The sequence below is a fragment of the Ursus americanus genome, chromosome 4 (assembly GCF_024610735.1).
Source record: "Ursus americanus isolate L20-20 chromosome 4, mUrsAme1.1.p, whole genome shotgun sequence".
Lineage (NCBI taxonomy): Eukaryota > Metazoa > Chordata > Mammalia > Carnivora > Ursidae > Ursus > Ursus americanus.
In genome coordinates this window covers 24724880-24738709 of record NC_142130.1, presented here as the reverse complement: position 1 = coordinate 24738709, position 13830 = coordinate 24724880, and the positions used below count along the sequence as shown (strand labels likewise).

The 13830-nt window shown below is 41.2% G+C and overlaps 1 protein-coding gene across 27 annotated transcripts in view; it reads right to left on the bottom strand.

Annotated features, from left to right (window-relative positions):
• The window catches only part of LPP (LIM domain containing preferred translocation partner in lipoma), a 639448-nt gene that overhangs the window by 413232 nt on the left and 212386 nt on the right, over nt 1-13830 (bottom strand). For 26 of the 27 annotated variants that reach the window (XM_045811268.2, XM_087861490.1, XM_087861508.1 and 23 more), the window contains one exon: nt 12768-12975. The exons of the other annotated variant lie outside the window; for it this stretch is intronic. In XM_045811268.2, coding sequence (XP_045667224.1) covers nt 12768-12975 — 208 coding nt within the window. The remainder of the gene's footprint in view (nt 1-12767; nt 12976-13830) is intronic. 27 annotated transcript variants of the gene reach the window in all.

Sequence of the window (13830 nt, the reverse complement as noted above, 5' to 3'; positions counted from 1 at the left end):
TCCCAGAATTTACAGCTCTTTATTGTTAGTTAACTCATCCTTTTCCTATGCCAAGTTTCTAATAAAAATATAACCTACTTAAGGACTAGGATGTGTTTGTACTCTTTTCCTATCACTTACAGAGCCTCACTCAATAAAATGGGATGAAGTGTATCAGAATTGTCCCTGCTGGAGGAACCGGAATAAAAGCAGAGGGTGAGGTGTGACAAAGTAAAATCCATCTACGGGGACCATATGAAATGGGCATGTAGGACACTCCAAGGTCAAATGGAGCTATTTCCAGATATACATCATGTCCTGGCCATCTTTCCTAGTAAATAATTTTTACAAAGGAAGCACTTAATAACATCCAAATAGCTATTACTATATGAGCATATATCAGTAACAAAAACAGCAAATTCAAATGTCATTTTAATGCCAATAAAACTACCAATGATACCTAACAAGATAAAGGAAGATGACATAATTCACTGAATTAATGGAGATTTCAAATGGTTATTCAAGAGCTTTCTGAAATAACGTCTTCTTGGTAGTGACTTCTTGAGATCACTTTGGCTGTTCTGTACGTCTGCACCTTACCCTATACACGCCCATGCACAGGCAATTTTCGCACATTATTTGGATGAATTCAATTTTCAAACAGCTCTGAATGGTAATGAATGGGGAAAATAACTGTAATAAGTTTTTCTCCTTTTAATACAAAATACTAATCACATGAACATCAGACGCAGTGTAGTGCTAAGGAAAAGTTCCATACGTGGAATTAGGAGACAGGGATTCAAATCCCAGCTTTGCCCTATGCTGGTTGTTTCACTTTGAATTCTACTTATCTGCAGATTGAGGGTGATGATACGTATCTTTTACAGTGTAGCTAAAAAATTAGGTTAACAGTAAAGCAGAGTAGCTTTCAGATGAAATAGGCTAATAAATCCACTAAAAAGGTTTTTCCCATCCTTACGACAATGTTCTGCCAGAGAAATTATTTTACTGATAGTAATCATCAATGCCTATTACACAGTGGTTATTTATATTAGTAATATTTTACTTAAGGCAAGTATTAAAATTTGGTAGCATGTGGCTTCCACATTTATGAGCCTCACTGTGGGTTCTTTGAATCTTAGATTTTTCATTTGGCTTTAGGAACTCTAATAATGTAGGAACCATAATAATGTTACAACATATTTTGTGGTGACTGAACTAGATATTATGTGGGAAAGGATTTTAAATCCATTCACACACAAGTGTGCATGTGCACGTGCGCACACACACACACACCCATCTTTAAAGTGGCAAGTTGTAATGAATGTTTCATAATAAAGTCCTTCTTTCATTGCTTCCTGTTTTCTCAGGATCACCCAAAATGGAGATAAGTCAGAAAGCAACACATAACAACAAAAAGATTTCAAGCTTCCTCACTTCACACATTTGTTTGACTAGGTAAATAAGGCTGGTTTGATCTAATTTGGGGAGTGCTTTCTTTACCCTTCTTTGCTGTCTTAGCATCTGTCTATACAGAAATATTTCATTCCCAAGCATGATAGACGCTTGGGGAGAAATGGCATGATCTTTCTGGCCAGGACCAGGAAGAGGCTTCTGGCCCATGGTGCGGTAAGGTCAGTCTGCTCTTCTTTCTTCCTAGCTACCCAATTTCCTGGAGCTATTCCTACAGCTATGTTTTGCAGCATACTAGATTTTCCATCTACTCAGAATGAATTTCCTTTGCTCCTATTGTAAAGAGACTCCCAGAAGCCCAGATTCACTGCCTAAAGACATCAGCAAAAGGCTGCCAAAATTACAAGGATGAGAAGAGGATCTTTCTCGACTTTTGCATATGTTATTCCCTTTGCTTGGGGTGTCATGCTGTTCACCACCCTTTACTGAGTGGCACACAACTAAACCATTCCCCAAAACTCTGCTTAGATGTCCCCTACTCTGTGAAGCTTTCTCCTACAACACATCCTTCCTATTCTTCTACAGCAGTTAGTTTACAGAATATCCTGGAGATATGGTGACTATTCTAGGTCTATCCCATGTAGCAAGCCATCTATTCTGTTTGAGATTAGCAACATGCAAAGTAAAGAACAGACAGCAATGGAGAATACTGGTGGTCAAAGTGCTAGAAAGCTTGAGGTGTCACACCTCAGGGACCTATACTCTTCTGTCCCTGGAGCTGTGCTCAGCCTTCCAGTCTCTAGCTACAGTAAATTTAAGAAAGGATGATAAAAATATAATACTGTGATATTTTTTCTCTTTTGCAGCTCCTAGGGTCAACCGTTGTTCCAGGGTATGATTTCTTTAGATGGTATATTTGCCCAAAGGCTCAGGTGTCAGATTTATTTTTATGATATCCATAATGAATCCATTTATAGATGATTTACATAGACCTGTCATGACCCAAAATAGGCTGAGGTTTCAGGCATCACTACCTGAAGGAACACAATAGCAAGTGCTCCATAGTGCAGAAGTCTGGGCATTGCTGAAGCATTCTAGAATTTTTATTATTTTTTTTTTAATCTTCATTCTTCTGTCTTTGGGTCCCAATTAAAATTCCTTGAGACAACATATGCAGAAAACTCTGTTATGATGAAAGCACAGAGGGAATAGCACAGCAAGGTGAAGAATGATTTGAGTTCCTGAACCTCTCCATTGTTCATATGATAAAAGATACTTAAGACTTCAAAAGCCACTATCATTAACTAAGGAGAGAGTGTGTACCCACAGGACCTGCAGAAGGTTCAAAAGGCATTAAAATACCATTCCCCGGAGTTATTGAAGTAAATGAATGTTTCCCAAACTTTGGTTGAGCCTCAATCAGAACTATCTGGGGAGTTTTGTTTTGGTGCAGATCCCTTGAAATTCTAAATCTGTAGTAGTGGTAAGAGCCCCACGGTTTGTGTGTTTTTTTTCTTTAAAAAAAAAAAAAATGTGGGGCACCTGGGTGGCACAGCGGTTAAGCGTCTGCCTTCGGCTCAGGGCGTGATCCCGGCGTTATGGGATCGAGCCCCACATCAGGCTCCTCCGCTAGGAAGATCCTCTCCCACTCCCCCTGCTTGTGTTCCCTCTCTCGCTGGCTGTCTCTCTGTTAAATAAATAAATAAAATCTTTTAAAAAAAAAAAATGTTCCTGGGGGTACATGGGGGGCTCAGTTGGTTAAATGTCCGACTCTTGGTTGGTCATGATCTCAGGGTCATGGGATTGAGACCCTGTGTTGGGCTCCTCACCCAGCAGGGAGTCTGCTTGAAGATTCTCTCTCTCCCTCCTCTATTGCCCCTCCCCCCACCTTCTCTCTCTCTCTCTCTCTCTCTCTCTCTCTCTCAAATAAATAGATCTAAAAAAAAAAATGTTCCCCAAGTCTTTCTGATGACTGGTCAGCTTTGAAAACCACTGGTTTAAACCATACGTTATAACAGTGATCATCAAAGTATGGTCCGGACAATTCGGTGTCCATATAAGACGGCACTAGAGAAGGAGAAAAAAACATTTAGAAATCTATATGTATGATGTATTTATTATTAAAGTTTTTTATTTTGAAATATAGACTCATAGAAAGTTGTAAAAACTGCATAGACTCCCATGTACCACTCATCCGGCTTCTTCCAATGGTAACATCTGATACAGGTAGAACACGATATCGAAACCAGGAAACAGACATTGTTATATTACTGTTAGCTAGCCCTTACTTACTCCGTTTTCACCATCTTTGTGACCTGCATTCATCTGTGGGTCTATACAGTTCCATGAATTTCATCTCATGTATAGATTCACACAACTACCACTACAACCAAGATACAGAACTGCTCCACCAACACGAAAAGACTCTCTGTAGCTTTTTCTTGGTATGAACACCCACTCCCTGCCCTACTCCATCCCTCATTCCTGTTCCCTAGCAACCATGAATCTGTTCTCCATCTCTAGAGTTTTGTCATCTCAAGAATGTCTTATAAATGGAATCAGAGTATATGCAACCTTTTGAGACTACTTCTTTTTTCATTAAGCATCACGCCCTTGAGGTCAATCCAGGTTGCTGCATATAAGCAACAGTTTCTTCCCTTTTATTGATGGACAGTATTACTGCATTGTTTGGATGTACCAGAGTTTGTCGAAACATTTACCCACTGAAGGACATTTGGATTGTTTTTAGTATCTTGTCATTAGGAAAAAAAAGTTGCCATGAACATTCATGTACAGGTTTCTGTGTCAACATAATTTTTCACGTCTCTGAATTGAATTTCCAGGAGTGCAACTGCTGAATCATATGGTTGATACATGTTGGGAAAAAAGCTGCCAAAAAGTTTTACAGAGTGGTTATACCATTTTACACATTCTTACCACGAATGTATAAGTGATTCAGGTTCTCCACCTCCCTGCATTTTTATTGTATTTTAGCTACTCTAATAGGTGTGTAGTGATATTTTATTGCATTTCTATATTTACTTTTACTTCCGAAAAAGAAATTAAGCTTGGTTTCGATTTAAAATACGGAGTGACAATATTATACATTTATATATTTTTTTATTTTAATGTTTTTTTATTATGTTAGTCACCATACAGTACGTCCCTGGTTTCCGATGTGCAGCTCAATGCTTCATTAGTTGCGTAAAACACCCAGTGCACCATGCAACACGTGCCCTCCTCACTACCCATCACCAATGGGATATACATTTATATAACTTAAAAATAAAGAAAATTAAAGAGCACCTCACCACCAGAACATAGCATCAGTCAACATTTTTGAAGTCCACTACCTTGTTAAGGAATTTACTTCCACAGTTAATTATGCTGACAGGTTACAAAGTAAGAGATTTTGTTAACAGCACATGAACTTCCCTTTGTTCTAAAACATCTAATCCACTCTGTCCACATAAATTTATTCTATCACTGGAGCTCCTAAACAAGTCACCCAAAACACATCAGCGACACAGAACCGTGGTAACTGTGGAAGGAATCCAGAGGATCAAAGTTCAGCTTGACCACTCACTGTTCTGTAATATTGAACAAGCCACCTGACCTCTGAGCCTCTAAAACTGGGGTAATAACCCCTGCCTTCAATTCAGCAATTCTGTTTGTTATTTACAGCACTCCTAGGGCAAAGGCCTGACACCTCCCAGAAATGTATTAGCGAAATGACTATCCTCGTCTAGGAAATGAAAGGGTTGCGTTAGATAATTTTTAAGATTTATCCTGGTTCTAGAATTTCATAGTTTATGTAATACTGAGGCACTGTGATTCCTATCATTGCTATTTGAAGTTAATAATCTTCACCAGTATCTATTAATACCTTTATTAGTAATAATTAGAGTTATAGTACCACACATTTATGGGTCTTATAGTACTAGTATTATAATTTAGAATAATTAGTATAGTATGTATGAGATTATGAAATGCATTTATTAAATAAATACTTTCTTTCAATATTACTTATAATGAATAAAAACACTTAATTATTTTTATTATAGCGAGAAGCATATTCCATGAGGGCAGGAATAAATCTCTGTTTTGTTCACTGCCATTTGTTCAGCCCCTAGAAGAGAGCCTGATACAAAATTTGTTTTGAGGAAACGATCGTTGTAATCCCTTGGAGTTGTAAGGTATTTTCCGGTTTATAAAACATTTTCATACTCATTATTATATTCAATGCTCAAGCAATCTTGTAAGGTAATCAACATCTCCAGCTAATTTTATAAATTAAGGAACTGTGGAATAGAAAAATGTCATCATTAAGGTCAGGTGGCGAACCTGAGGCTTGAATGTATATAACTCGCCCCCCGAATCAGCATGAACCTTGGCTCTCTGGGATGTCAATAAGGCCTGTGAATATTTGGTAAAATCAAACGTCACCCAAAGAACTACAAATTCTTTTCTCTTCAGGAAGATGTGATGTGAAGATCAAATTAATACAATTATTATCTGACCCTTTAATGAATGAACAGCTTGTCCTTTTCTTCCCCCCTGAGGCTCTGAAAATTAAAACTCATGTACGGCGCTCCACAGTGATAGATGAAACTCAGCACGCTTACCCCAGCCCAGGAAAGGGGCATGCCAGTCAAACCCGAGCATCATTAGAGCTCCTGATGTTTCCGTGACTTTGTGACTATCCTCGTGACAGACCATGTATCATTATAACAAGCATCTAAGAAGCCGCAATCGCTCTCGTGTGGTTGCTGGCCACTTAACATGATTTCAGGACTACAGAAAGAAGATGCTCCCCATTTGTCCCTGCAAAGTTGCAGGCCAGATTCACCTTTCAGGGCAAGGGACAGAAACTACAGGACTCCGGAGACAAGCTAGCACACTGTGACTCTAAATATTTAGATATGACTGTTCAGAGTTCACAATCCGTCCTCCCACATTTTCTGCCACCTACTCTTCTAAGTTTCACCAAAAAAAAAAAAAAAAAAAATTTACTAACCATAAGAAGAGAAGCAGTACCAAATCGGCCTGTAGGTTAAACACAGAAATGATAGAGAAAATCCATGCTACATTATTTAACTATATTGCCATTGGTGGCCATCTGTTTCCCTCACATGTTAGCCTCTGTTGAGAGAATAAATATGTCCAGCCAAACCAGTTTCGTATCACTAATGGCTACGTCTCTACCAAGTATCAATAATCCAGGACTCATCGTTTCCTAGGAGACAAGCCTGTCTTGCCTCTTCCAATCTGAGACAATGGAGATGTGGTGGAATGCACACGTTTGGGAAATCCAGGCTTGGACCCCAGGTCAGCCCCAAACCCTGGGATACACTTGGGAAGCCATTCCCTTCCCTCTTAGACTGAGTTTTCACATCTGACAAAAGAAAGAACTAGAACACATGACCTTCAAACTCTTTTCTAGTTCTGCTGCTCAGAGGCTTTGTGATTAATGCATGAAGAAAGGTTCTGTCACAAAAGCAGAAATGAAGGAAGACTGGCTGCCATCTCCACCATGGGGGATTCCGTTGTTTGTGATGGCATTTTGTTCTAGCTACTATGTCTACTCCAGATTAGCAAATTGCCTAGAACTGTTCCTTCTCCATGAAACGGATGAATAACCTCGGGGGAGCAGAAAGCGTGATGAGATCTAGTCACAAATTTCCAGGTTTAGGATCCTCCTTGAACAGAATTCATTTCACCCATTCTCATTAGACTTTCCAAGTCTAGGCGAACCAATGTAGGCAGTTTGAAAGCCGAGGTCTTGTGTATATTACCTACAAGTGTATAAGGTAATATATGTAGAAATAGTTTGTGAGAAGAGCAATCATTTTGAAATTAATCCAAGAAGAACCAAGAAATAATAAAGTAATGGAGTTAGAGCAGAGGAAGCTGTCTATCCCAATCTCCAATAAATAGAACCCTTTAACATCAGTAAGAGCCCTAGACATGAAAAAGCAGAGGTTGGCCCTATTATTTTACTAGCTACATGGTTACTGAACATGTTACTTCACTTCTGGTAGTTTACCACTCGGGTAAATGGCAATAACTACCTAACTACGGCAAGAAGCACCTTTGGAGAATGAAATGATGGCGAATATGGAAGTGTAGGGTAAACTATTAAGGGCTGTACAAACACAAAGGGATTCTACCGAAAGACTTCCCTTGAATTTGTACCCTGGGCAGTCAATCTTTCCAAAAATCTTACATAAAAAACGTTTTTCAAAGGAACTTCAGAAATTTGAGAAAGTAAATTTCAGGCCACAAGGCAACTCCAAATTTACAAACTTGGAAACATTACAAAGGATTCTGGATGATAATCTATCGTAATTATCACGTTTCATTCAGCCAGAGTATCAAAAGAGAAAAAGAGGTTGCATGTATGTGTGTGCGTGTGTGTCTATGTGTATGTTTATTTCCAATGCCCAGAGTTGTAATGACAGGAACATTTCAGAACCATCTCAAGAAAATAATGTATTAGTAAAGTAGGAAAGCTCACTTACTTTGGTATCTACCCAGAACAGAAAAAGAAAGATCTATACCCTGTTCTGCCAACAAAGTCTAAGGTTTTGTGTTTTTGGTTTGGTTTGGTTTTTGCAAATCGAGAAAAGATGGAAGACCCACATTATAGGATACAGAACATTACTGGCTAGTACTTTAAAGACCAGAAAAAAAAGAATCATTATCTTGTTGTCCTCATCAGCCAAAAATAGAAGATGATGAGAAAACCATACATATACAGCAACCATCCCACAAAAAAAAAAAAAAAAAAAAAAAGATACGGGCATTTAACAGTGTAAACTTTTTAAGAAGGTAAAACAGTAAGAAATATATATGGGCTCACAAGCTTAATGTTCTAAACACGAGAAGGCATTCAGAAATGCAGGGTCACTCAAAGAGGACTGAGGAGATACAATTCGTTAAAGAAGATCCGTGGAAAGTCTGAGAACAATGGTAGCAAGATACAGGGATCTGAAGGCCTAAAGAGCCACTACCTGGGAAAAACAACAAAGCCCTTTAGAGAAAGGTTATTAGCAAAGTACCTTTTAAAGGAAATCACGACAGGTGGGCTCCCAGCTGACTCAGTCAGCGGAGCCTGTGACTCTTGATCTCGGGGTTATGAGTTTGAGCCCCACGCTAGGTGTAGAGATTACTTAAATAAATAAATAATTTCTAAAAAAGAGAGAAAACTCATGACATATGGGATCCCATAAATATAAGTTGATGTGCAGAACATGTGGGTACTTAGCCACTCTCAGTCAGAATTTTAAAATGGGAAAGCGGGACGCCTGGGTGGCTCAGTCGTTAAGCATCTGCCTTCAGCTCAGGGCGTGATCCCGGAGTCCTGGGATCGAGTCCCACATCAGGCTCCCTGCTCCGCTGGGAGCCTGCTTCTTCCTCTCCCACTCCCCCTGCCTGTGTTCCCTCTCTCGCTGGCTGTCTCTCTCTGTCAAATAAATAAATAAAATTAAAAAAAAAAAAAAGTAAATAAGTAAATAAGTAAGTAAATAAATAAATAAATAAATAAATAAATAAATAAAATGGGAAAGCAAACTCCAGACATTGCAGACATAATACCAAGGTAAGAAATGGAATTGAAAACTTCCAGGCGGCAGTGGTTCCATAACTCCTGGACTAAAAATCTCAAGGAACAGGGATAGGAGGGTAAGAGTACTTCAAACACGCAGGTGGAGCTACAGAACCCTAACACCTAACAGGTAGCTGCGAAGCCAGGATCTGTGCCCGAATAAGCAGGTTTATAATGCTACAGCCTAAGCATTACCCCAGATGTTACGGAGGACCTACTATACGGCAGGTATCCTGCTGGGTGTTATTGGGAGTAAAGGCATGAGTCAGGCAGTCCCTGCTTCCCAAAGCTCCAAGTTCACTGAAGGAGACAGGTTCATTTACAAGTAAGGCACATTGTGATAAGAACTCTATGACGGTGTAGTGAGAAAGAGTCGTCACTAGAATACAGCCCAAAGTTCTGTATAACTCTGGAATCGGACAGAGGGGACCCGAGGTCAGCCCTGAGCAGGCCATGCACCTCTGAGCAAACAACTTATCCCCTCTGCCTTGCACTTCTCACATTTACACCAGAAAAAGATAGACCGTATGCTTTCTATTGATTCTAACTTTCTGTCTTTGCAGTTAAGCTTCTTAGACGTCAGGCTCTGAACTAAGCTATGGATGAAAAGACTGTAGGGATGAGAAACTGAGGGAGAGTATGTACTAGAGGCAAAGAAGAGGTGGGCAGAGGCACAAGATCCCGGCATCTTCAGTTCGCCCCGCACATAAAAACTGTGATTCCTACTGTCTGGAGATTTCACTAACGGCGCAGAGCATTCTACAGGGACCCAAAAACAAAAGAAAGAAGAAGGGGAAAAAAAGAAAGAAAAAGAAAAGGAAAATGAATATGAACTTTCAACATGTATGAAAATGTAAACAAAAAATAACATAAATTAGAAAAATGTTTAGAGTAACAGGGAATGCACTAACATTTAAATTAAATAGAAAGTAAAGCAAATCTCACACTTGCAACAAATATCATGTCATAATACAGAGCAGATGAAGAGATGTAGCTTCATTTAAAAACAAAGTCTGAATATCCATGAACCTTTCCCCATATTTATCTTTAAAATGTATATATGCAAGGGAAATTTCTTCTTTCACGTATTCAAAAAAGGTTATATTAAAAAAAGAGAGAGAGAGATTGGCAGAATTGCAAGAAAGAATCAAGACTTCAGAAATTAAATGAGACTGAGTTGCTTCAAATGAGGATGCCATATTCCAAACTGTTTATTGCAAGAGAAGAATCACTGAGCAGAGCACTCACCCATCCAGCCATCCGCCATCCATCCAAATATATACATACAGAGGAACATACAGACATACATCTGACCATACACAATCATTCCCACTAAAAACACAGTAGCATAATAGGAGCCAAGAGAAACATAAGGACGAGTGAGAAACCATGTCTTGTTGCTTAAATGGGGAAACAAAGCTTACATTCTTACAAGGAAGTATCACCATCACATGAGGCCTGGGTGCCAGAAATGCCAGGAAGAGAAGGGCAAGCAGGATAGCACCTGGGCGAGGACAACAGCCTTGCTTCAGAAACATAGGAGCCACAAAACCATAGAGAAGGTCACCTCTCCTCTCTAAACTCCCATTTCCCATTTTCCATGTGAAAAAAACACTTACCTCATAGGGTTGTATGAGAAGGCCATACAATGATAATGAAGAAGCAGAGTGTTTCGCAAAGACCACATGTTGAACAGTAACAGAGCAAGAGCAGGAGGAATGACAAAAAACTGAAATGTGAGAGTCACAGAACACAATGCATGTGGAAACCCAGGGAAGGGAATGATGACTTCTGATCGAGGCCATGTCTGGCCATTTTGGAGAGAGCGACACCAGCAGGATTTTGACAGGTGACAAAAGGGACGGGGGTGGGATGTTGAGAAAGAACAAATGATTGTGAGCTGCAGAGTTCTGGAGAGGATGCCGGTGTCCCCAGAGAACTAGACAGGCAGTGAGCGAACCACAGGGAGTACAGTGAAGAGAGCAGGGCATGTCAAGAGCAAGAGTCACCCAAGGAGCCAAGCCACTGTGACTCACAGCATTCAGAATGAAGGGGTCTGAAGGCAGACCGCTACACATTCCTCCTCCCTACACATGCCACCTATTAGCCTACTTAATATGGGACCTGCCCCCACTGCCCACCCCTCAGGTGGGTAGCGGTTGTCACACGAACGAAGGCTTCCTCACACGTTTGCCTCCTATTCCAGGAGGGAGCCTATCTTATTCCTTTCATATTAGAGGGAAGTCCATTTCAGCTCTCCCCCAAAACTGGGGACAAAATAAAAATCCCCCAGGAAGTAAATAAGGGAAAACGTTGGGAAAACAATTAAGGAAGCCAACATACGGCCCCCTCCTGTCCTAGTGAGGAGGGATTCTCTTCCAAATCCCAGTCCCAGTCCTGCAACTACTAAAGCATCACCACTAAAGAACAAAGAAAACCAGTTCCGCTAAGTCTTGGATTGACCGTGGAGATGTAGTCTCCTTCAAGGCCTATAAACTCAGACGCTGCCATGGAGAGTAGTCGAGCACCAAGACTGCCACTTCCTGTTTTTCCAGAGTAGCTCTCTGATGGTCTTGTTGCTGCCCTCTCTGGAAAAAGGATACCCGAAGATCCAGGGCGGATGCCTGACTTCCCTACCACCTGCCGAAGCGTCCAGCCCCCTCACACAAGCTGGATATCTGGACGAGGCTTCTGGCTCCAGAACTCGTTCAGTTCTAACAACAATACCAACAGAGGAGTAAAGTGATTGCTGGGGGCAGGGAGAAGACTAGGAGGAAAAGAGAAAGACTGAACTATACCACAGAGTGTGAAACAGTCTCACAAAAACTTGCTGGAAGAAACACACTCATGTCACCCAAGAAGCAATAAGAAACATCACAGCAAAGGTGATGTAAGGTCATTTTTTTAAAAGTGGGGGTGTGGTGAGGGAGAAAACAGAGAAAGGGGGCGCCGAATCTCCTTTCACTGTCTCTTCGCTCTCTGCTTCCAGAAGTTTACCATTCCTCTGTTGTCAGTGGTAAGTCATAGTTTCATGGATTTGGCTGAGCTGCTGACACTGATTGGTAAAAATATGGAAGCTCTTCACCCCAACAGTATGGCACCTTCATGCTGCCTGTGAGGTTCGGTGTGGGAATATGCAGATACATACACACCTGGGATGCTGAGCTCAGTGGCTCATCCAACTCCTGACTGATGAAAATTGAATGTACTGCTGGTACAACCCCTAGAACGAGGCTTCGCTCACGTTTGCCTGTGACCTTCAGCAAACGCAGATCTCACAAAGCTCTCCCGACAACTTTATCCTACGGCAGCCTAGGGGAGTCAACAATTTCAGTTTTCACAATTCCAGGTGCCTCATGAGGGTCACTTCATATGGGTTTCCCATGAGACCACTTCTTGGCAGCAAGTGGGGACATGTGTCCAATGGCAAGAGGGAGGGGCAACTGGGTGGCAGACACTTCTCTACAAGACAATGGGACGGGGTGGAAGATAACACAGCAGAATGGCCTGAGCTATGAATGAAGAGACCAAGGTTCTAGTTCTGGCCCTATAACCTGTTAGAGGTCTCACTCTCTTTACCCCTAAAAGAAAGGTTTGCTTTGATAGCTTCTAGATGGTTTTTTTTAACCTCTGACAGGCTATTAACTAGGATAAGCACACGGAATTCTTGAGCTATCTTTTTCCGACACAGCATTGTGCAGATAGATCACTTTTATTATACTGAACTCTCCCACTCTGGGCACCCGACTCTGAAATCCCCCCCACGTACCTTCACCTCCAGCTTGCTTGTATGGGTTGTACTTGGGCTTTGGGGCAACTACTGGTGCAAACTTCTTGGGTGGCTGTTGTGTGGACACCGAAATGCTGGGGGTCCCAAAGGAATGGGTAGTCTCCATCCGTGCAGGCACATGGCCAAGGGGCTCACCAGTGCTTTTGGGTGGCAGCCAAGATGGGTGAGACATTGTTGGAATCTGGAACTAAAAAGAAAGAAACACAGTTGGCTTACAGAAGCATGAAAATGGAGGCAACCTACCTCACCTCAACATTATTTCCCCTTAACCCATACTTAATGAAATCTTGACAGAGCCCTCTGAGGAGAAGGGAAAAGAAAGAGAAAAGGTAAATGAGGGGAGGAGGAGGCGGATGAAAACCTGACCTTCACTGAAGGAAGAGAAAATGGCACACTCCCCTCAACCAATCTTGAACATCTCTTCCGACAGTTACCTATTTAGTGGCTAACACTCTCCAGGAAATAGATATGATAAGAAACAGTCCCTAACCTGAAGAAGTTTCTATGGTAGGAGAGCCTGATATCAGCCAGGTTGGAAAAAAGTTTCAATTTTATTAATAACCTATTAAAATGAATACCACACCAATTAAAGCGTGATTAAGCTACCTAAATGAGGTGATATTGCCTAAGTGAGATAAAAATAAATAGAAGTGTTTCTGGGGAGCAGAAAAGGGCAAGGTGACTTCCCACTGGGAGCAGAACGAATACCTCATTAATGAGGTGGCATTCAGACTGGACCCTGAGTGCTGAGCAGAGGCTGGCCTGACCCATGTCAGCACAGGCAAAAAAAGGGCACAGCACTCAAGTTTGGTGTGACTGGAGGAGCACCAGGGAAAAGCAGTTCGTAAGTGACTAAAACGTGGGATGGAGCCACAAAGCGCAGAGAAGGAAACCTGAATTTATTGGGTCAACATCAAGGAAGCACCAAAAGTTTGTTCTTGAAACAAGAACATAACCAGCGCATGTCAGGATACTTTAAAATGTCCCTCTGGTAGGAGCAGTTATGTTCCCCACCAGGGGGACCTTGCAGACTGAGGGGAGG